The 24573-nt window shown below is 44.5% G+C and overlaps 1 protein-coding gene across 1 annotated transcript in view; it reads right to left on the bottom strand.

The window, feature by feature from the left end:
- Positions 1–24573, bottom strand: part of SLC25A46 (solute carrier family 25 member 46) — a 31490-nt gene that overhangs the window by 5730 nt on the left and 1187 nt on the right. Inside the window, exons 2-5 of the mRNA XM_066603050.1 lie at positions 10582–10624; positions 8925–8982; positions 6957–7034; positions 4631–4731 (exon numbers count right to left, since the gene is read on the bottom strand). Of these exons, the coding sequence (XP_066459147.1) occupies positions 4631–4731; positions 6957–7034; positions 8925–8982; positions 10582–10624 (280 nt within the window). The remainder of the gene's footprint in view (positions 1–4630; positions 4732–6956; positions 7035–8924; positions 8983–10581; positions 10625–24573) is intronic.

Below are 24573 nucleotides of genomic sequence, written 5' to 3'. Positions count from 1 at the left end.
CCAGCTTATATACACTGACGAAACTAACTAGGAAACTCAAATGAAGACAAACATAAATAAAACAATTCTAATATAGTAAATACAAAACAGTTGCATCCTATCATAGCATTTCACTGTAGTGTTCTAGAGGATCATCTACAAGATTAGTCTGACGCACACATGACTGCCCAAAGTTAACTATACAAAAAGTTTACTGAAACAAAACAAAAAGACAACGTAAAACACCATATAAAAACGTAGTTCTGCGTAAGAAGAACTGACATCTGAAATTAGACTTCTTGGCCAGCTGTATCATCAGAAAAGGACATTTAACTCCAGCTCTTCACTGTAAAGCCTCATTCACACTTGCATCTAGTCGGTCAGTATCCTACGACAGTATTTGTAAGCTAAACCCCAGCCTACAACAAACAGGAACAAACGGTTCCATTTTAGCTTCTCTTTATATTCCTGGTTTTGACCAGATACAAAGTACTGACCTAAATCTACAAATGTGAATAAGGCCTTAGTCAAATGGCCATTAAAGGGGCTTTCCCACCAAAATCATATGGCATCTATTGACAACTATAAAGCACCAGTAGAGGAAAAGTAAAAGCAGTCCTCCTTTATTAGTACACATTTAAAAACATGATCTGCACAACTCAAAAAGCCTGTAGCTGGTGATGTAATAAATAAAACCACAAAGGAACTATGAATCAGCTCATCTCCATAGGGCACACAGGTCAATCCAGATAGGGCTTGACAGAATGGAAAAAAAGACAATGGGAGACTTACTATTGGAGAAACGTTAGTGTGCTGGTGCATATTGCGCCAGAAAGTGGTCTTACATGGCTTGCACCATAAATTATGTGTTTTTAGACACTTTCAAACACTTTTTAATGCTTGTCTAACAAAGGGGCGTAGATTGCGTATGGCTTAAATCCAACATTGTGTGCCAAAACTTGTGCCAAATTTTGGCACGATTTTTGTAAGGCCTCATGCACACAGGCACGCACAGATTCCGTGTGGGAAATCCCGCACGGAATCCTCCCATGCCCGCTGCCTGCGACCCTGCATACCTGTCAGAATTCTTCTTCTTTCTGTATGCGAATGTGCCACCGGCGCCCCGGAACACATGCACAGTACAGAGGACCCCATGTTGTCGCCAAGGCAATGACGCAGATCCACGACACTTCTGTAATGCTCATTGCAGAAGTACCGCGGGAGGGTCGGCTTTCACTGGCTTCAATGGAAGCCGTCCCTGCATATCCACTCTAAAAATAGAGCATGCTGATATTTTATTTCGGCATGGAGCGGCTGCAAATAAAATCCGCTGGTGTGCACGGAGTGAGGAATCTCCACACACATCAATGGGCACATTGAGCAGCGGATCGTCTGCGCATGCCGACAAGCGCGGAATCCGCTGCCCAATTTTCCCCGTGTGCATGAGTCCTAATAGATAGTATAAAGTTAGACAACACATCAACTGGCACATTGTAAGCCTCTCTAGTCTATACTTGCACTGCCTATTAGACAGTATAAATACCAGCTCTGAAATGGCGCACACAGAATTTGCATATGTTATTGACATAAGAACTGAAAGTAACAACAATGATATTGACATATGCATACCAATTCGCAACTGTAAAGAAGTAAAAGCACACAGACCATATAGGCCAGTGGTGGCGAACCTATGGCACGCGTGCCAGAGGCGGCACGCAGAGCCCTCCCTGCTGGCACGCGCCGCCATCGGCCGCTCACCACCTTAGTGAATGCCTGCAGGGGTCGCGGCTCCCCTGCTGACATTCACTCAGCGCTGCTTTCTGTGCTGATCCCGGCGCACACTGTGAGTCAGTGTGCAGCTAGGATCCTCCTACCCCGTCCCCCGACGTCTCCTACTTTGAGCAGGGGGAGAAGGCATCCAACAGCAGCACACTGCCTTCAGTATGCACCTGGGATCAGGCAGGAGAGGAGCGGCGCTCCCACGAGGAGGAGGGGTAAGTATGTGGGGCAGGGGGTGGGTATTCTGACTGCTGGGAGAATCGACGACAGGGGGGGGGGGGGGGGGAGGAGGAGACATTCTGACTGCTGGGAGAATTGCTGGGGGGGGGGGATGGGAGACATTCTGACTGCTGGGAGAATTGCTGGGGGGATGGGAGATATTCTGACTGCTGGGAGAATCGCTGGAGGGGGGGGGGATGTGAGACATTCTGACTGCTGGGAGTATCGCTGGGGGGGATGTGAGACATTGACTGCTGGGAGTATCGCTGGGGGGGGGGATGGGAGGAATTCTGACTGTTGGGAGTATCGCTGAGGGGGGGGGGGGGAATGGGAGACATTCTGACTGCTGGAAGAATTGCTGGGAGGGGATGGGAGACATTCTGACTGCTGGGAGAATTGCTGGGGGGGGGGAATGGGAGACATTCTGACTGCTGGGAGAATTGCTGGGGGGGGGGATGGGAGATATTCTGACTGCTGGGAGTATCGCTGGGGGGGGGGGGGGATGTGAGACATTGACTGCTGGGAGTATCGCTGGGGGGGGGATGGGAGGAATTCTGACTGTTGGGCGTATCGCTGAGGGGGGGGATGGGAGACATTCTGACTGCTGGAAGAATTGCTGGGAGGGGATGGGAGACATTCTGACTGCTGGGAGAATCGCTGGCGGGGGAGGGGAGGCTTGACTGCTGGGAGAATCGTTGGGGGGGAGGCATTATGACTGCTGGGGGAACTGCTTGGGGGGAGGGGGGCATTATTATTGCTGGCGAACAGCTGGGGTGGCATTGTGACTGCTGGTGGACCACTGGGGGGGTATTATGACTGCTGTGGGAACCGCTGAGGGGGGGGGGAGCGGGCATTATTACTGCTGGGGGACCGCTGGGGTATGTCACTCTTATTACTAATGGAGGGGTGTCACTATTACTGCTGGGGGGGGGGGGGGTCACTATTATCGCTGGGGTATGTTTACATGCGGTAGAAATGGGCAGGGCTCTTTCAAAATAGACAGGGTGCAGATTTTGACTACTTTTTAGATGCAGAAATGCTGCATAATTTTCCACATAAATTTCCGCTGAGGACATTCTGCAGTATTTCCGCGTCCAAAAAGCAGTCAGAATCTGCACAATGTCTATTTTGAAGCAGCCCTGTCCTTTTTAGAACGACGGGGGTAAAATCATATGTCGTGATAAGCCCCGCCCCCTGACATGTTGGCACTTTGCGATACATAAGTGGGTTTTGGGTTGTAGTTTGGGCACTCGGTCCCTAAAAGGTTCGCCATCACTGATATAGGCTCTGTTACAATTTATGTGAGGTTTAATGTAGCGGTCTCTGCATTGGCCTGGCCACTTTTATGAAAGGTGAACGGGGCTAGTCAAAAGGGACGTGGCTGTTGCTCGATCCAATCACAGCGCTCGCTTAGCTGGAGTTGGGGTATTCAAAGACTGGTCACCAGAAAGAAGACGATTTATCAGCGCAGAGGACATGGCAGCTTGCCGCAGCACTGGGGGACCATCGTGAGGGACAGGTGAGGATTGATTTTTTTCCCATGTACTTTGGCTTGGCCTTATTTTCGAGGGAGGGCTTATATTTCAAGCCTCCCCTGAAACTGGGGGTAGGGCTTACTTTTGGGGGGAAATTGTATTTATGTGGTATTTAAATTAATCTGCACACATAAATGCAAATTGCATTCGAAGGTTTATCGCACCGTCTGTCCTGGATCCTGGATATTCGTGACAAATTTTCAGCTTATGCTTTAGGAAATCTGGGTGGGGGCTGCTGTAAATACAAGGGGGTACTCCCAAAAAAAACAGGTGGTTGGGGGTTAATAGTCCAGGCTTCTGTTCTAGGTGAAAGTCTGCGGAACCCTTCTGAAGCGGTGTGCCAGCCGACATCAAGGAGGATTGTGTTCGGCTCCAGCAATTTAATTTTTAACATGTTGTTGAGTTTTCCGCCTAGTTTGTGCTGGCCAATTGATACCAACAACGCGCCGAAAGGGAAATTGTGTTTCCTTTAGGGAAAAAAGCGACAGACATGATTGTTATACTACAAAGAGTCTATAAGGAAGTGAGTAAAACAAGATTAAGAGTAGTTCTCCTGTTTCAAATGAGGTGAAATGTCACAATACATGGAGAAAACCGCCCGGGAAACAGGTGATGGTTCTTCATTGTGACAACACACCTGTCCGCACAGATGCAGAGGGTTAAGACATTTTTGCCGAGAAATGACATGACACCCTTGCATCATCCTCCGTATTCATCAGATCTCCCTCCGCGCGACTTTCTCTTATCTCCTCGGGATAAGAGACTTCAAAGGAAAACGTTTTGCTTATGCTGAAAAGGTGAAATAAAAAAAACGGTACAAGTACTAAAAGACGTCAATAACGACGAGTTTAAAAAATGCTTTGAGTAGCGGCAAAAAACATTTGAACACATTTATGGCTTCAAATGGGGAGTACTTCGAAGGAGACTGAAGCTTAAAAGCGGACAGATGAGATTTTTTTTTTAAATAAATTAATTTCTGCTTTTTTTGGGTACCCCCTCGTATGTCTTCAAAGCAACAGCTGTCATTTTGGAACCCAATACCCTTGAGGCTCATGTTGTGCTACAAGATTTTCTGCATTTGGGGTAGCCAAAATAGACAAATAAAGCTGGATTATTACCTGGGCAGAGGTGTGCACTCACTGATGATTCCTTCTGCTCCAAGGGTTATACCTTGGACAACAAAAGTGCTTCCCATTCCTTTCCAAAGTGCCCGAGGACCCTATGCAATGACCAAGAACATGGCAGGAAAGAACAGAGACAATCTTAGTGTTATAAGAAACCAAGTTCAGCAATGTCAGGGCATCAACTGTTCTGAATTAATAGGTAGGGATGAGGACAGTGAAATATAAATGGATATCCATACACAGGCTGCTTTAGGGGACAATAGGGCAATATTATGCAAAACGTCGGCACAGTTTTTATGACATGAGCCTAGAAACGGTTATGCATCTGTTCACAGGACAAATATGGCAATACTCATCCATAACCAGGCCAAGGAATATCTGAGGGTCCATTAAAACTGAGGAATTTCCTCTGATAGACAAGCACTAATCAACAGGACAATCAGGCTTGTCCATCATGCCTTTACACAGGTAAATTCAGACTAAGGGGACAAATTACGTCAGTGGGCTTGTAATGAAGGGATACTGGGAGGTTCACCCATCTTTGCAGGTAAGCTAGTGTCTTCATCTGGAAAGCTGGGTGGGATGAGGCAGCTGTTAAACTGTGCATCCTGGCACAAGCAGAGCTTCATCGATATTCATTAAACTTCCTCTCACACCTGTACAGGGAACTTTTGATCCCATCTGCTCTTTTGTGACAGACCAGGATGCCCTTTGCCCCATGATAAAGTTAGCAAGTTACAGGAGATACCACTATTCCTTCTGCTTTTCCAATACACATTCCCTAGACTTGCTATCTGGGACCTCCAGCTACTAAGTGGAGACAAAGAAAAAATGGATAACTGGGATTATGAGTCATTCAAGACAGTGTTTCGCAACTCCAGTCCTCAGGGACCCCCTAATAGGTCATGTTTTCAGGATTTCCTCAGTATTGCACAGGTGATGTAATTATTGTCAGACTAGTCCCCTCACCAACTGTCAGACCAAGGAATTGCATCTGATGCAGGACTGCCCATTTTTCTGCAAGCTCTGCACAACCAAGACTATTTAAAAATCAACCTTGTAAGACTGGTATTTTCTATTAATTTAAAAACCCTTTTGTGTCGATTTAGTATGTTCCCTAACCCCTTTTTGGAATAAAGCTCAATACTTGATTAATCTTGTCCTTCGGTTCTAACTCATTCAAAAACCTGAAGTGTGTAACTGTGTTTGGGCTGCTGGAAACCATAATTCAGATGGCGAGAAGAACCAAGGTGGCTGAACTACCTGTCATAAAATAAAACAACTCAATCTACACAAATCAATGTAGGACCAAAAGCCCATCTCCACCAATGCCGCCCATAAGAATTTTCACCCAATGCTGTTGAAGGTCTTGGCCGTCTGTCTAGAATGCTCCACTGGCAGCTGCAGATTGAGATACAGCCTTCTCAAGTTTAAGGGAATCGGTCCCCATGTTTTTGCAGAGAGCACCATAAGTCTGTCACACTGACTACAGTGATATGTCTGTTGTATATCTGTGCAGTCATTTTGGAGAAAGTTGCAGTTTATTAGTAGCAGTCTCTGGTGGTAATATAGTTGGCCATTCTAACTTCGCTTTATTTAAACAAAGTTATTTATTCTTTAAAGCCGTATCCAAACTTGTTATTTTCCAGTTGGCAAAACACAGCCATACATTAGTAGCAGATACAATATGCTCCCTGCAGTGAGGGAAGCTGGATTAACTACATATGCGCATCCTGCCGAGTATGATCTATAGGAAGACATAGGCCACAGGACCATGAGGCTGGTAATATTTGTAGCATTTGGGGGGGGGGGGGGGGGGGTGGTACTTCTGACCTCTGCATTTTGGCTCAATTATGTCTATTGTCAATATCCATTTTTAATTACAACTTATTAAGACCCGTTTGTGGGATAACCCCTTTAAGCAATCAAACGCCTTTTCGGCATCTAAACTGAGCAGTAACATCTGTTCCTTGCAGAATCTCTATCCTTTTAACACTATGTAAGGCACAACATTTGCATTACAGGATATCAGCTACACTATTAGGGATGTGTCTTTCAGTACTTGACTCCAAAGTAAATTCAGAATTATGCTTCATACAGCTCTGAATCATTATGAATTATGCAAAACTCTCTAACTGAAGATCAGTATGAGAAAATGATTCAAGTTATTTGTAAAGTTGGTCAAACAAAAAAACATGAAAATACAATAGGAGCAGAATCAGAATAAAGCACATTGTAATAAAAAAAAAAACAGATCTACAAAAAAAATATATAAAAAAATCCAATAAAATTATATTTAAAAGGAAGTTACTGCACATACCTGTGTCTTTGTAAAACTATACATAATGTTCACAATGCTAAATGGGGACAAGTGGTAGTTCCTTGCATGGTAGTTCACCTAAAAATAAACATACAATGAAAAAGTCTTTGCAACATAGTTAATAAAGAAATCATTGCAAAAACGAATTAAGGCTCTATTCACATAGATACATATATATTTTTACTTATTACTTCAGTGAAATGTGTGTGTTCAGACCTTTGCCCCACTGTTTTTTTTATAGTTAGTTAGTGTATATATATATATATAAAATAAATAAAAAATTTGTGAGGCAAAATTCTGGACACACATTCAGCTGGTGTGGTAATGACAAAGTGGACTTCCCATTGTTAAAAGTATTCATTGGTAGGGAGACTGCATTTTTTGGGTGGTGTTAGCAGTGGTGACATCCTTGGTGGCCATTTTGAATTCTGGTCAGATTTTTTTTTAATGAGAAGCGGGTCATGTAATATAATCACTCTTGGCTAGAATTTACTCAAACACACTGGAATCATCAGTTTTGCCATAATATTACATATTATATATATACATACATACATACATACTTATATATGTGTAATGTATAGAGAACTGCTCCCTGAATGCAGTACTGGCCAATCAGAGCAGTGTGTAGTGTCTGGCTACCGATGTACTATCAATGCAGTGTGCATCATGAGAATTGGTGCAGCCATCTTTGTTTGTCTGGGACCAGAGGGTCATTTTAAACATATAGGCTTGTATGTTACTGGATGGTGCAAGTATGTATATTGTTTATACCATCAGAGTCCTTAAAAGGAACCCGTCACCTCCCTACAGCACCAGAAACTACAAGTCTATGGGACACTGCACGCACAAAGTCAGATTTCTGTGCGCCGTGCGATCTACAGAGGAGGAGGCCACCATGGGATCATCACTCGGCTCCCAATCACCTCCCTTAACAGTACCATAGCTTAGTTTATGGTACGGTATAGAGGTGACCGGTTCCCTTTAACAATAGGTACGCATGGACACATCTGCACAACTGAGCAGCAATAACGGATGCTTTTGTACTATATCTTACAATCCCATTCAGATCAGGATATTATTTAATGCCTTAAAGGGGTTTTCCTGCACTCAAATGTAGATAACCTAACCTCAGGATAGATCATCAATATCAGATGCCCATCGATCAACCGTTTGAAGAGGCGGCTGCACTCAGAGGCGCACAGTGACATTCGTCACGTAGCCTAAATGCAGCTCAATTTTAGTGAATGAGAGTGATCTGCTATACTGTGCACCACCGCTACGACAAGTACAGCGCTACACCCGGTATGGTATGCAGTAAGGAGGCCATGGCGCTCGCCCGAATGCTACAGCCTTTCATACAGCTGATTGGTGCAGGTTTCAAGTGTTTGACTCCTCGGCTCTGATTTTGATGACCAATCTTAAATCAAATATTCAACTTGTTAAAATCCCTTTTAAAATACTGTAAACAAATTAAAAGAAAACTATGGGCCATCAAACATGCCCCAAAGTTAAAGGCGTATGTCATTTAGTAAACCATTAATGGTCTATCCCAAGATAGGCTATTAATATATTAGAATGCACTAGCACTGCTGCCGATCAGCTGTTCTTTAGGCCAGTGTGCTTGAGTACTGGGCTAGTTTTCTGCAGGAAGTAGCAAGTTCCCGTTATCACTGCAGTGGCCAGGCTTGGTATTGCAGGTGAAGTTCCCATTGAATGAATGCAATACCAAGCTTGCCCACTGCTGTGAAAACGGAGCAGTCTGCTTTCAGCAGAAATCAGCTCAGTGCACTAGCACACTAGCCCAGAGAACAACTGATTGGCAGGGGCTCCGGGGGGGGGGGGGGGGGGGAAAGACCTTTGCAGATATGCTACTGATGACATGTGGATAGGCCATAAATAGTTTACATCTGGACAATTTCTTTAATTTATTTAAAAAAAATAAAAAGAATAAATAAAAGCTTTTACCTGACATTGTCGTCGCAGGACAATACAGGGGTGAGCCAATACATTCTCTGTAAAGAGACTTGAACAATGGAAAATATATGGTTAAGGAAACACAGCTATCAACCAGAGCAAATTCTGCAAATAAGCACAAAATAAACTAAGTAGTAAAACCATACTGAAAAGGACGGGAAAGTGGAGGGTGAAGCTTGGCTATAGGCGTGGCTAGGTCATTTGTGATAATATACAGTACAGAAACAAAGAAGAGAATCACATCTTCGGAATAGTTGTCTGCATATTTTCATATGAACAGGGCAATAATTCAATTAATGACCCATGATAAGGCTTACATGTTGTGACCAGCCACAGATAACATATCCCAGTAAGTCGCACCAAGCAACAGGCTCAGCTGTATCTGAATGTCCATCTAGAGGTTTAGCTTTTGGAGTAAATAAAAACTACACTGAACGATAACTACATTAGGAACACCGACTCAATAACAGGTTGGTCCACTTTTTTGGGGCGATCACGACTTTTAGACATCGTAGAATAGATTCGACAAAGTGTCGAACATCCTCCATGCTCAACTCAACCCATGCCCGCTGCAGCAGCTTCGTCAGTTGGTGCACATTTTTTGGATAAGTGAAAGCAGATCTCATAGCCCTTTTTGGCATAACACAAACATGTTCAATGGGGTTACAGTCCAGTGATTTGGGGGCAGCGTGGAGAATTCATTGTTGTGTTCCTCCAACCGCATCCCAATAATGTGTCAGCTCAATGACACAGAGTTGACCTGCTAAAAGATGGCATCGTGGAATGACGACTTCCTGAAAATATTGGTGCAGATGGTCCCTATAGCATTCACCACTTAAGGATGTGGTACGATGACAAACTGTCCTAGGCCAGGCTATGAAAATCCTCCCCAGATGACACCAACCCCCACCAGCCTGTCAAACCTAAACAATGCATCCATGGGATACGACTTCATGCCTTTTATGACAGACAAGGACATGGCCATCTGTATGGCTCAGCAGGAAATGGGATAACCTTTTGCCATGTATCCAAGGTCCATTAACATCTTTACTGTGCCCACGTGAGGTGTTGTTGGCAATGATGTGTGGTAATCAGGTGCACCCTTGGTGATCTTTGATTATTGACCTCCAGTGAACACAAGGTACGCCACATGGTCATTGTGAAAGTTTGTCCAATTTACCCACTGTTGCTGGGTCAGCTGGTCCACTGTAGCATGTTGTTATTGAGATCCTAGACGTGCCAGCCAACACTCACCTCTAGGATCAACCACATGTGGTCTGCCACTGTGTCATCTTCAGTTGGATATCTGTCCATGGTTCAACCAGTCTTGGAACACTCTTAATACCACAGTTTGGGAACAGCTAAAAAATGTGACCGTTTCAGAAATACTGGCACCAAGCCTCCAAGAACCAACAATCTGCGCATGGTCAAAGTCACTCAAGTCATTACCGATTACTGCGAAACGTGGTCTTCTGCTGCACAGAGGAGAGGTCAGCAAATTATCTAAGAGCAGATCCTGACGCCGCCATCACATGCTAAAGAGTTACTAGTCACAAGAGGTTACATGCAAGCTGTTCCTAAAACAGTTATCGTTCAGTGTATTATACCCCAAATATTCAAAAAGCCATAAAGTCTCCAATGCACATACCTTGCAAGTCCAATGCCGAATCCAGCAAACCGATTAAGTTGTTCTGAAAGAAACAAAAACGGGAACATAAGAAATATGCAATATTTACGTTGTTCCTTAATATCTTCTTTTATGCATCTCAGAGGGGGAGCAACAATGTAAGTAGGCCCGACACTTGAACCATAGGTCACCGTGAACTTTGCAAAATGTATTCTCTTGCAAAACGACATGGGTGAGGTTTTCTCCCATAGCAAATTCAAGCAATGGCTCCATCTTGGCAGATGATTTCTGCCCTAATGGTTGAATAATAGTTTAGTCTACTTGACTGTATTATTAGAGGTCACAGCCATAGGATCAGCACGTTTGTGGATTGTTTTTATATATACATTTCTTATGTGTATATTTTTGCCATGAAGCACTTTTATTTCACCTTCCATTCGGGGCATTGTGCGAAAACTTCAGATATATGCACTTCAGGGTTGTATCACACTTGTGCTGTGGATTCCCCTTTTCTGCTCTGTTCGTTGCTTCTCTCTTACAAGCTAAGGCTCTCTTAACATCCGAGTTGAAGACCCTGCTTCAAGCACAAATCGGTTACAAAATACTAGATTAAGTATTGCAGGATGCTGTGCTATTTTGTTAATGAAAATACCAGATGGCATAACGGACATCTGGAGAACACCATTCTAGTTCATTGGGCACCATTCATTTCCACCATAGAATGGACCTGGCATGGTTTTCCTGCTTCCACGACGGAATGGAAAAACTGAAACCCAAATGTAGATATAAACCCAGCCTTATTTACCGAGGATGAAAGTATTAGATTTACCATTAGTATTTGTGACTGTTTTGGCAAAACGTTGAAGAGGACCCTGCGCTTCATTTCAGGCATCCGTAGCAGGACGGACCGCCACCAATTAGACCACTGATAGCATATTCAACTTATAATTATCGGTAAACCCTTTTAAAGGGGGTTTTACTAGCATTTACTACTGATGACTTCTCCTCAGGATAGGTCACCAACAGTTGATCAGCTGCGGTCTTCCTCTTGGGATCAGCTGATCCTCTGGCTCACTAAGTGTAGTTGACAGAGCCAGAAGTGTTGGTAAGGCAGTCTCCACCGCTCAATGTTAATCAAACATGACATCAACCATTGACCCTGAATGATGGAGACCTCTACAGCTGGCTCTTCTGGCCCACTGATAAATATTAATTTCAAGTAATGATTCAAGCTGCTCAATGCCTAGGTATTTGTCAGAAAAGTGGGAGCGACCAAGGCTCCTTAAAAAGTGTACCTACACTTTCGATCTCCTGCCCAATCATCTGGCGTGGTGAGACACTCCTACACATAGGGCAATAAAGCTGCCATGACAACCATACATCATCATGCACAAGTCCAATTCTAATTAATTCACTGTGTGTGATACCCTCTGGGTGTGGTATGGTGTCTTGCTAACTGTACCACCCAAGTGCAGAAACAGCTCACAAGTGCAGAAGTATGCCAGATGGTTACGTTGGGTGGGTGATCTAATGTATGTTTTAAAGCGGTTGGCCCACTTCTAGCAGTTTTGCTGGAGAAAGCACACAGCTCTGTACGCTGCGCAGTGGCTTAGGTTGGTACCGCAGGCCGAGTCCCAATCATTTACCATAAGACTCAGCTCTGTACATTGCTCAGTGGTCTGGTTTGGTACTGCATTTATCGTATGATAAATGAATGGTACTTGGCCTGGAGTACCGACCCAAACCACTGAGCAATGCATAGAGCTGTGTGCTTTCTAAAGGTTTAATGTGTGCTTTTTAACGTCTAATGCATAAATCACCTACTTGCTTTGCTGCCATACTGTAAGTCTGCAGTCCGGTAATGACATTTGATAAGAAATAGAAATATTACATTGATTTTCTTTTTATTCAAGTTTGTCCTATCAAAAGAGAATTTAGCAACCAGTTACCAGTCAAACATCCAAGTGGATGATTAGCGGATATTGTAAGCCGATTGATGTTGGCCACACTGACTGTACAACAAGGTTCATCCTAATACTACAGTCACACCATAGCACCACGAGTCAGTTCTCCAGCTCATCTCCATGAAAAGCTAGAGAACACTACAGAACATTATATATTAAATTGAGAAAAGTTAATGAAATTTCAGATGATCTCATTGGAGTTTATGGGACCTAACCTGATGCAGCTTGCCCAATTAATATCTTCGGAAAGGCAGCTGCACCCCATGGAGACGGAAGATGACCAGCAAGTTGGACATCACGGATATGAATATGCATTGCCTGGGTGTTTGCTGTATGACTGACTTTCGCTTTCAGTGAATGGGTTGGTTGCCAACCCACATCTAGAGATAAGAATAATGAATCACAGATAGAAACCTTTGTCGCATGTTGCACACAATTAGATATGGAGTTCAAGGAAAACTTTTCAACAGGCATCTTCACAGGTGTCTCTTAGCCCTTTAATGCAAACATGGCGTAAATTTACATCCAGTGGATGGCGTGAGATCTCTTATTTTGCCTAAAAGTTAGATTAGATTTACCGGTAATCCTTTTATCGGGGAGTCTCCACAACAGCACCAGTTGAGATGATCTTCCCCTGATAGGACAGAAAGCATACCGAGAAGTTTGAAGGCTCCCCCCTTCCTCAGTATTTATAATGAAAAAAAAAAAAATCTGTCAGGGGTAGAACTGTATACCTAAATTAATTGTATGTTCCTCATCTTGGAAAAATTAGAAAAGAAAAAACTGAAGAAAAATCGTTAAATTATACGGGTGCTGTCGTGGAGACTTCCTGAAAAATGGATTACCGGTAAGTCTAATCTAACTTTCCCTATGGTCTCCACAACAGCACCAGTGGAGAAATACCAGAGAAACAAAATATCTCAGGGCAGCACTACGGCAGTCAGGACCTTACATCTGAAGGCCGAATATCTAATCTATAATGCTTGATAAATGTGTGTGGATTTTTACACACTGCGGCCCCGCATAGTTGGTCCAAGGAAGACGACGCCATTGCCCTTGTGGAATGAGCTTTTAAATTCTTTGGAACTTAGTACTTTATAGGCCTCAGAGATTGCTGCACGGATCCATCTGCCATCTGTAGCTACTTGTTAGCAGAGACATGCATCTTTTAACATGTGTCCGATTACTTGAAATAAAGATTTAAAAGAGATAATCTTGTGTAGAAGCTGGCAATCTTATCATATATTGGATTCATTGTCTGTTGCTGCTTAGACGTGCAGATGACCAAGACTCCATGCAAAGATTTCACAGCCGACCAAAGGCAACACTCGCAGGGAGGGATCCTTCATAAATAAGCCCTCCGATCCATTTCATGTACAAGGCCAGGAAAAACATCTCCACTCCTCTTCTCGGCAGTCCTTTCCACTGACAGGACAGGACGAATACTGAGGAAGGTTGTGGGGGGTTAAACTTTTCGGCATGATTCTTGCCCTATCAGGGGAAGATAATCTCAACCAATGCTGTCGTGAAGACTATAGGGAAATAAAAAAGCAATACAAGTTATAAAAAAAAAACAAAAAAAAACAAAAAACACAACAGCACAAAAACATGGGTACCCCAAAATGGTACCAATAAAAACTACAGCTAGTCACTCAAAAAAGAAAAAAAAAAGGCAGAATTGATGCGTTTTCTCTTACTGTCCTCCAAAAAAAATTCAAAATAAAAAAAGAAAAGAAAATCTATAACATTTTTAGAATAAATTATGTGTACCAAAAAATGTTACCACTAAAAGCAAGCCCTCGCATAGCCATGTTGATGGACAAATATGGCTTTTGAAAAGTGCAGATGAAAATTCCCCCCCCCCCCCCCCAAATCGTTGCGTCTTTATAGCCAAAATAGGCCGTGTTCTCAAGGGGTATCCACAGCATAGATGACAAGTCAGATCAGTGAGAAGCTCATTGCTGGGAACTCCACACACCCCAAGAACAGGACTCTTGTGTCCCTCTCCCCTCTTCACCGTGGTCTCCCTGGACTCCCTGCAGTGAGGAGGAGATTGAACAGAGAGGTGGTTGTGCATGCGTAGTGCCACTCCATTTACCCCATTTAGTGCCCCTACTCTAATGGGGATTATAGAAATAGCGGAGCACTTGTACTACGCCTTCTATAACGCCACCCTCCCACACAGCATCAGCAAAACACTGCGATCTTATCGCTCTTCAAAAGCGTGGAAACGTGGCAAAATAGAGCAGGCAGCGCTCCAAAATTGTGGCGTTAGAAAACGCTGTGTTTGAGTGCATGCTTGCAAGGACCCATTGAAATCAATGGGAGAGTTATACCGCAGAGTTCAAAATGGCTCGGTAATTGCGTTAAAAAAGGGCAAGTGCGAGAGTGGCCCAAGTCATCTGAAAAGCAAGTACACATTAAATCCCCAAATCATACTTTGGTCTCATTCACATGAACGTATTATGCGCATGATGTACGCGTATGTAGAACATGTTGAATGGAATCAATGGAAATACATGGATTTTAAGTTGACCCACTCAAAATAGCTGTTTTTTTTTCTACTGCATACAATACACACGTAAAAAAAGAACTAAGCATGTTCCATTTTACCGTGTATAACGCATGTACAACGCTATTGTTCTCTATGGGAGCGTATAAACCGCTATACATTCACAATACGTTGCGTATGTGCGGCGTTTAATACGCAATGCCACTAAGAGAGATTAAAAAATAAAATTTAAAAAACCAGCTGCACTGCGCATGACAAAGTGGGTGAGATACGCTGTCACGCACAGTGCACAATCACTGCCCTACGCAGCGATAGCGGGCTCGCACAGTGATAAAACGCTGCATAGTACATGCACCTATTTACGTATACGGCCGTGGGCATGAGCCCCTTGGAGTTTGCAATGTTTAGGGCCCCCTACTTTAGTCATTCAAGGGTTTTTACACAACTCCATATCTTTGCTGCCAGGTTTTGCTACAGGCTACCGGAAAGGCCAGTTAATTATCAATAAAAACCTTTTATTACATCCGACTCACTAGATAAAAAAAGAGAAAAAAGTTCAATATCAGCAGCAATGATTTAGATTATCTCCGGAGTATAATAAGAACAGCAGTTGAACATGCGTGACCTTTGACTGCAGCAGTAAAACGCCTTATCAATTTTCACACAATAACCTTACGAAATAAAAATCATAAAGTGGGCGTGGCCTGCAGCACATGGCGTAAGGGGCGCATTCACTGGCTCTGCGGCCCCGGTGACAGAATCACTTATCTCTTCTAATCATCCTATATCATAGGGAGAGCAAACAAGAAGCTGAACTCTGCAAGACTCACCGAAAGTGAAAGTGGCAGATGTGGAAGATCGGTCTCGCCTTAACAAAGTGCAATTCTGCATTAGACCCAATACACTTAAAGCAGAGCAGCTTGTAGAATATCATACAGGTTTCTTTGTTGCGGTCCTTCCAGAGACACCTCAAATTGATCTCTTAATAGAGCGCACCAAATATCAAAACCTGAATCTGCATTCCAGACAGATTTAAAGACATTTCCATGTTTACTGATCTAGCAGCGGACACTCTAGCAAGATGTCACAAAATTACTACTGTCACGAAAATTCTTCGTGCCAACGATATCTCCTACAAATGGGGGTTCCTTTAAAATTAGTAACGAAAGTAACTAGTTTTTGACTCTCCTGCCAAGCTGGCAGAGCTTCTCCAGGACTGGGGACTCACTACTGTTCCAAACTCACCTAGAGGATGCAAGCTACAAGAGTAAAAGAGGAATGGGTGACCAAATCAACCCCTTAAAGGATATAAAATTTACATCAGTTAGTGGCCATAGACTTGTTTCCATTTGTGTGGGTTGTAATACATGCATAACTATTTCTTACCTTATAATATCATTTATTGTTGTTTTATTCAGCTTTCATTCAAATGGTCTTTCACATAATCTCACTCAGTGTAAAAGGACTCTGGAAAGAGTCAAAAAGCCTTGAATGCAAACATCTTGTACTTACAAGAATCCCCACCTTAATCAGGGTGCCTGCACACGAGCAGAATTTCAAGCGCGTGATTTTAGGCACATAATCCGCCCCAGACCGCAGCCAATATACTCCTATGAGGATCCGCAGTTGTCCCCAGACGGACGGATGTGTATCGTGTTTTTTCACGCGAGTGAAAAAATCTGCGACCTGTTCTAATTTTGGTCGGATCATGCGCGTGAAGCCTCCAATACAAGTGAATGGGTGCGTTTTTTCACGCAGTACATCCGGAGTGCAGCTGCGGATGGAGTCACTGGTTGCTATGACTACAGGAAGTAGGCATGGTAGGAGGCGTCCCAACACACAGCACAGAGCTTCACAGGCACATTTCAACTGCAGATCTGTCCTTTCAGTCCCCTCATCTACCAGAGAGCAGCCAGCAGACACCAGCCAGGGTGCACCCAGTACCTCCTTTTTTTCCTGGGGGGCTCTTCCTCCTCCGTTACCGCAGTACGTCCGAAAAAAGTTACATGGATCAACCATGCCCATAAAGACATCTGCTCACCGGGTGAAAGCATGTTGCCAGAATAATTTAACAGTCTCACACAAGCAAGAGGGACAAAACGGAGTCTGGGTGTTGGTTTTTAAGCTGTTTTCCAGGGAATGGGCAGTTCCCTAGGGGTTGGGTTTACAATAAGGGTGTCTTCCGGATTTTTCTGCGCGTTTTTTTCCGCAACACATCCGCGTATATCCGCGCGTGATTTTTCACGCATCCGCACCTATCCGCAAGCACATTTAGGCCTCATGTCCACGGGGAAAATCAGATCCGCTGCAGATTCTACATGTAGAATCTGCAGCGGGTCCCTCCTGCCCCGCGGACATGAGCGCCGAAAATAAGAATTTAAAAGTATTTACCATCCGGCGCGGGCGGAGAAGATCAGCTGTTCCTCACGGCCGGATCTTCATTTTCGGCCGGCGGATGAATTCCTGACGCCGGCGGCACGTCGCCGGCACGTCGCCGACGTGCCGCGCGCATGCGCCGGGCACATCCGCCGAGCCGAAGCAAGGAAGATGCGGCCGTGAGGAACAGCTGATCTTCTCCGCCCGCGCCGGATGGTAAATACTTTAAATTCCTATTTTAGGTCTCCCGCGGATCCGGACGGCTTCCATAGGCTTCAATAGAAGCCCGCGGGAGCCGTCCCCGCGGGAGACCCGCACGAAAATGGAGCATGGTCCGGATTTTTCCATGCTCCATTTTTTTTTAAATCCCTTTTATTGACGATCCGCGGGTATTTATCTACCCGCGGGTGGTCAATGCATCCCTATGGGATGCGGATCCGCATGCGGGAGATCCGCTGCGGATCTTAAATCATATTTTGCCCGTGGACATGAGCCCTTAGGTACCATACGCGCGTGAAAATCCGCGAGTGGAATCCGGAACGCTCGTGTGCAGGCGGCCTCAAGCAGACATTTTTCTGGTTAAGACAAAAATTTCCCATCTATTCTTGCTGCTCCAGCAATTAACAAAAATGGAGTCATTGTGGTGAAAAATACTTCAGCTTTTCCTTCAATTCAGACCTTTATAGACCCACTGGGAAGATTATCTTAAATAAATTATACTATAGGAGTCATTTATGCCCCAAACAGAACAAACTAAGTTTTATCATGCTTTTTTCTTTAAAAACAACCCACCATTATAAGAATGGGTCTGCCCTGATTGCAGGAGATTTTAACAGAGTTATGTGGCCATCTCTAGACTCTGCTTGAGGGATAAACCCACAGATTTATATTAAGTAACACTTTAAAAAATGTTCTTTATTATAAATGAGCGAGCGTACTCGCTAAGGCAAATTACTCGAGCGAGTATTGCCTTTTGCGAGTACCTGCCCGCACGTCTGAAAAGATTCGGGTGCCGGCGGGGGAGAGTGGGGAGGAACAGGAGTGTATGTGTGGGGGGGGAAGGGGGGGGGGGGGCGGATCTCTCTCTCTCCCCCCCCCCCCCGCTCCTCCCTGCTCACTCCCGCAACTCACCGCTCAGCCCCGCCAGCACCCGAATCTTTTGAGACAAGCGGGCAGGTACTCGCTAAAGGCAATACTCGCATGAGTAATTTGCCTTAGAGAGTACACTCGCTCATCTCTATTCTTTATGTATGGAGGTTGCATCATAAAAAAGTAACACCTTTTTTTCCGCACTCCTACACTCGCATAGACATGTTCTTCGCTGATCTGTTGTAATAACTTTTAAAATTGGTATAATTACTTTGTTTGACCACGTGCCAAATCACTTTAATTATTTCTGAAACATATAATAACCTTCCTACAATTCCTTGGAAACCGAACAATTACGTTTTACATTCCTCTAAGTACTTGACCAAAACGTCATTACTTGATTCTTTCATAACAACTGCATGCCTGAAATACAGCCACCACAATACGGTGCATTCCTATTATATTAGGGGACACTGTATAAGCTTAGCAGCTGCAGATCGAAGACAAGAACGAGTTAAGATCACATCTCCCAAATGATATTCATTTGTATGCCACGACCGAGAGCGGTAACGCTGGAAACACCGCTAAAACATTTAATATCTCCAATGGGAATTGGAAAGGATGTCTATTATCACCTTTAATATTTACTCTGGTCATTGGGGCCTTAGCGGAATGGGTAAGGATTACTATAGGGGAAAGAAAACACAATTGGTTTGTTTGCGGATGACATAACTACAGCCCTTACCAGCCCGAAATATTCATTACCTGCAGTGCTAGAAAAACTAAATACATTTAGCAGCATCTATTATTACGAGCTAAACCTCAACTATTAGTTATGTATACACCCGACTCTGTTTCCACTTTAAAGGCAAATTCTCATTTCTCCGGGTATCTGACTCGCTTACCTATTTAGGGATTACAACTGTTCTTCCGATCCCATACACAATTTGTGAATAATTATATTCCATTATAGTGCTGAATGGTATAAGAGCCGATATATCACTGGAAGGCAAGATGACCAGATTCAGGCTCACGTATTTTGGCCATGTAATGCGAGCAGAGTCACTAGAAAAGTCTATAATGCTTGGACAGATCAGTGGCAAAAGAAGACCTGACCGCCAAAGAACACGAAGGCTGATACTGTCAGAGCTGATACTGGTATGGATATCACACAACTGAAATACATTCCAATATTCCATTACTTCAAGTTACTGATCACAATTTAACCAATTTTTCCAAATACGAGGCATCATGGGATGGCAGAATAGCAAGCATCAAGGTGCTAAGGCCTCATGTCCACGGGCAAATTCGGATTTTAAATCCGCAGCGTTTTTCCTGCACGTGGATCCGTACCCCATAGGGATGCATTAGACACTCGCAGGTAATTAAATACATGCGGATGTCATATTTCCCTGCAGACGCGGGTCCGGCATGCAGGAAAAAATTCCGGACCATGCTCCATTCAGGCGCGGATCTCCCGCGGGGACGGCTCCCGCAGGCTTCTATTGAAGCCTATGGAAGAAGTCTGGATCCGCAGGAGACCCGTGCCTGAATTAAACTCACCTGCTCCGGGCGATGCAGGTCATCCTTCCTTCGCGGCCGGAAACTTCTTTCTTTGGCCCGGCAGATGTGCCCGGCGCATGCGTGCGGCACGCAGCCGATGTGCCGAGCATACCCGCCGGGCCGAAGAAAGAAGATCCGGCCGCGACGGAAGGAAGACACGCACGGACCACTGCGGGTAAGTTTATTCTGATTTTTTAGCATCATGTCCGCGGGGCAGGAGGGACCCGCTACGGATTCTTCATGGAGAATCCATAGCGGGCCTGATTTTCCCCGTGGACATGAGGCCTAAGTGTCTCACCTCTATAAACTACAAAAAAAAAGTTCTTAAGAAACGTTTGGGAAGCACAACGCCCCCGTGTGGCAGCCCATACTTTGTATTTTCCATCCATAAAGGCGGATTAGGCTGCCTGTCCACGGGCGTTGCGGAGATCAGCTGTGGGATACCGCCGCCCGGGAGAAGGAGCCGGCAGACGGATCTCCACTGTCAGCCTATCTGCAGAGAATCGCGGTAAATTTGTGGCATGCTGCAAATTGCCGGCCGTGAACGGAGAATTGCAATGATTCTTTGCTCGTGGACAGGGGGAAAACGCTCTTCATAGCAACGCTATTGCCGCGGGGAAAGCAATTCAAACCCGCCCATGTACAGGCAGCCTTACGCTTACTGCATGTTTCTTATTACTATTATGTGACCACATTAATCAAGACAGACAGTGGAAAGCCAATACCGCCACGAAGAATTGGGTGAACTTTAACCCCTTCCCGCTCCAGGACGTACCGTTACGTCCTGGGAGCCTGGTACTTCCCGCAACAGGACGTACCGGTACATCCTGGGGATAGCGCAGGATCACATAAGATCCCGCAGCGGGAGCCGGCTGTCACTCACAGCCGGCGTCCCGCTGCAACAGCGGGGGGGCATCAGAGATGCGCCGCCCCGCTGTTAACCCCTTCCCTGCCGCGATCTAAGTAGATCGCGGCAGGGAAAGAGTTCACAGAGGGATCGCAATCCCTCTGTGTCTCCGGCCGGCTTTCACGATGTCATCGCGAGAGCCCGGCCTGTCGCCATGGCAACAGGACGCCAGACACTGGCGTCCTGTATTGCCTGTGCCTATAATCGCTGTATAGGCGATAAGGCATGGGAGAGCAGTAGCTCTGCCATGCCTTATCACAGCGATCATAGGCATACTGCTGCAAGTCCCTCAGGAGGGACTCAAATAGTTTAAAAAAAAGAAAAGAAAAATGTAAAAAAAAAAAATGTAAAAAAACCCTTTTTTTATGCTTTTTCTAATATTAGCATAAAAAAAGGGGAAAAAAATGAAAACCCCACATATTGGGTATTGACGCGTCCGTAACGACGTGTACAAAAAGTTGAACACACTTTTCATTTTGTACAACAAAAAGCGTAAAAAAAAAAAAAGCCAAAAAACAGAGGCAAAATGCTAATTTTTAGCATTTTGCCTCCCAAAAGGTGCAATAAAAGTGATCAAAAAAGCCGTACATTCACCAAAATGGTACAAATAAAAACTACAGCTCGTCTCACAAAAAATAAGCCCTCATAGAGCTCCGTACATAAGAAAAAAAAAAAAGTTACAGGACTTTGAATGCAACTATAGAGAAAAAAAAAAGATTTCCAAAAAAAAGGGGGTTTTATTGCAAAAAAGTGTAAAAACCTAAAAAATAATAATTTTGGTATCGTTGTAACCGTACCGACCCGCAGAAAAAATTTTTGTGTGTCATTTATGCTGCATGATTAACGCTGTAAAAAAAAAGAAAAAGAAATCTATGGCAGAATTGATGCGGTTTATCTCCATGTTATCATAAAAAAATTTTTTTTAAATTTTACGATATTGTCTACGTACCCAAAAGTGGCACCAATAAAAACTACAGCTCGCCACGCAAAAAACAAGCCCTTATACGGCCGCGTCCACGGAAAAATAAAAAAGTTATGGCTTTTGAAAAATGGAGATGGAAAAATACGAAAAAAATCACTTGGTCCTCAACGCCAAAATAGGCCATGTCATTAAGGGGTTAAAAAAGGGGTTTCCGAACACTATACTTGCCGATGGCTTACTATGGCTAATAACGCTAGGACTTTCTGTATCTAAATCTCCTTATGTTACAACTGAAGCTGGGATCACAGCATGGAAACACATGTCCAAATCTATTCCTTCAGTCTGCCTGAATTACCTCTACATGTGATCCCCTTTATTATCCCAGATATCTCAATTAGTGACTGGATCACTGCAAGGGTCATTTTAGTCTCAGATATATGGGAAGGTAATCACCCAATATCCTTTAATGACATTTCTGCTATATTTCATATTCCTATGGGATCCTGCACACTGGTGGGAGGACATTGCGATCTCCTGCTGCTGCTGTGACAGCTGTGGCAGGGGAATCTTCATCCCTGACAGTTGTGGTAGGGGATTCCTTCGTCCCTGCGGGGAGTCCTCACATCACCGAACACTCTGCCGCTGCTGTCACAGAAATCGCGATGTTCTCACTATGTTTTCAATGCAGCCAGCCCCGTTGAAAATAAGATGAAACCCCTGGATGAAGGAGGAGACCGCTGCTGTCACAGCTGCAGCAGGGGATCACAATCTTCTCCCAGTGGTTTCAATAGCCCCATTGAAAACATTGCGGTTCCTGTGACAGCAGCAGGCAGGGTGTCCAGTGATGAGGGGACTCCCCGCAGGGATAAAGGAATCCCCTGCCACAGCAGAGACTGGAGATCGCAGCATCGCAGGCGTGAAAACATCGCAAATGAGAATGAAACCATTGAAATGCCGTCTTCACTCCCTCTCACAGCACGCTGAGGCTAGTTTCACACAGGTGATCGCGATTTTACCACGATAAAACCACATCTTTGTTCCTGCGATTTTTGAGCAGCAGCGATGCTTTTTCACTACCACTTGTTATAAACTGCGCAATTTTTTTTATTGCGAGAGTCAATAAAGCTTTAAAAGACACACTGCACAAAAAAAAAAAAAACACAAGTCCGTGCGTTGCGATGCAATAAAAAGGAAGCTCCATAGGGAAACATGGGAGATAAATTAAAAATCGTAACCTCGTATTAGTGAAAACATCGCTAATGTGGAGGAAACCATTGAAAGTCATTGGTTTCGGTATTCAGCTTTTTTCTTTTACTCATTCTCGCCTAACACGATTTTATCTCCCGTGTAAAAAAAAAAAAAAAGCTGCAGGCTGGCTGTCCACGGGCGATTTGTCATAGCATGATCCGCAGCGATAAATCACACATGGAGCACACATGACACACTTTCCATTGGATAACTATGGAAAGTGCAGCCAAAGGTAAAATAGGTTAATCGCGGAACATCACGGTGACATTAGTGCTCACCTGCAGCGGAATATCGCTCGCGATATTCCATCCCGCCTGTGGAAAGTCAGCCTAAGACCGCCTGCAGACAGCCGGGTCGGATCCTGCTGTGAGAATTCTCGCAGCGGGATGCGGTCTCATGCCCCTGCAGAAGCCTGCGGCTCACCCAGCCAGCCAGCGCATGTGCAGAGCGGAGCCGGTCCGGCACTACTGACATTTCTGTGCGGGCCTCTGCGAGACCCGCACAGAAATAGAGCATGCCGCGATTTGCTTTCTGCGTGTGTTTTCAAGCCAACAAATCACGGCCGTGTGCATAGGATTGCGCTTTCTAATGCAATCCTATGCAGTCGGGCATGGGCGGAAATTCTGTGGGAAATCCCGCCACAGAATTTTCGCCCGTGTGCACGGGGCCTAATAAAGTTTTTATTTTTAATAAGTTCCTCAGAATGCGCCATTTTATTACTTAGACTCCTAATTTGTGTTTGCTTGCCAAAACTATGTTTGAATTAAATAAAGTTCCCAAAGGCATCTCAAGACTTCGGCTGAACGCACACAGGCGTATTTGCATTGCGGAATCTGGAGTGGGCAAATACTGCCCATAGACATGCTATTGAAAATCGTTTTTACCTGTCCACGAGCGGATATCAATTGCGATTTTCTGATCGCTCAGTGAAAATTGCAGCATGTTCTATTTCAGCGCGGATTCCACGTGGCCAGCTTGCATTGAAGTCAACAGAAGCCATTCGACCTGCGGCCCTTCCACCAATGATCATTGCAGAAAGGTTGTGGAATACCCATCATCACCTCGCGATGGTGTGGCACAATCAGTACAGTGCATGGGCGCCGCCCGCACATCCGCAATACAGATTACGAACAATGCAGAGAGGTACGCAGGGGTCACCGGCCGGGCACAGGGTCGGATCTGCTGCGGAATCCGATCTTGTGATGATTACATTACCTTTTACAATGTTTATGCCCAGAATACTCCTATAAATTGACATATTCAAGTGGTTTTTTTTTTGTTTGTTTTTTTAAACGCACATAAAATACAAAGAAAACTGCGCATGGCGTCCGATGTGAGTAGCGGATGAACGTGGATGGAAGCATACTAAGGCACAGTGAATACGGGCGGTACGGCTGCGTCTTCTTTTCCGCACGTTGCCAGGAAGCGGCGT

This window comes from Eleutherodactylus coqui, chromosome 5, assembly GCF_035609145.1.
Source record: "Eleutherodactylus coqui strain aEleCoq1 chromosome 5, aEleCoq1.hap1, whole genome shotgun sequence".
NCBI classification, from domain to species: domain Eukaryota; kingdom Metazoa; phylum Chordata; class Amphibia; order Anura; family Eleutherodactylidae; genus Eleutherodactylus; species Eleutherodactylus coqui.
The sequence above is the reverse complement of the archived record's forward strand: the minus strand, read 5'-3'. Positions and strand labels throughout refer to the sequence as shown.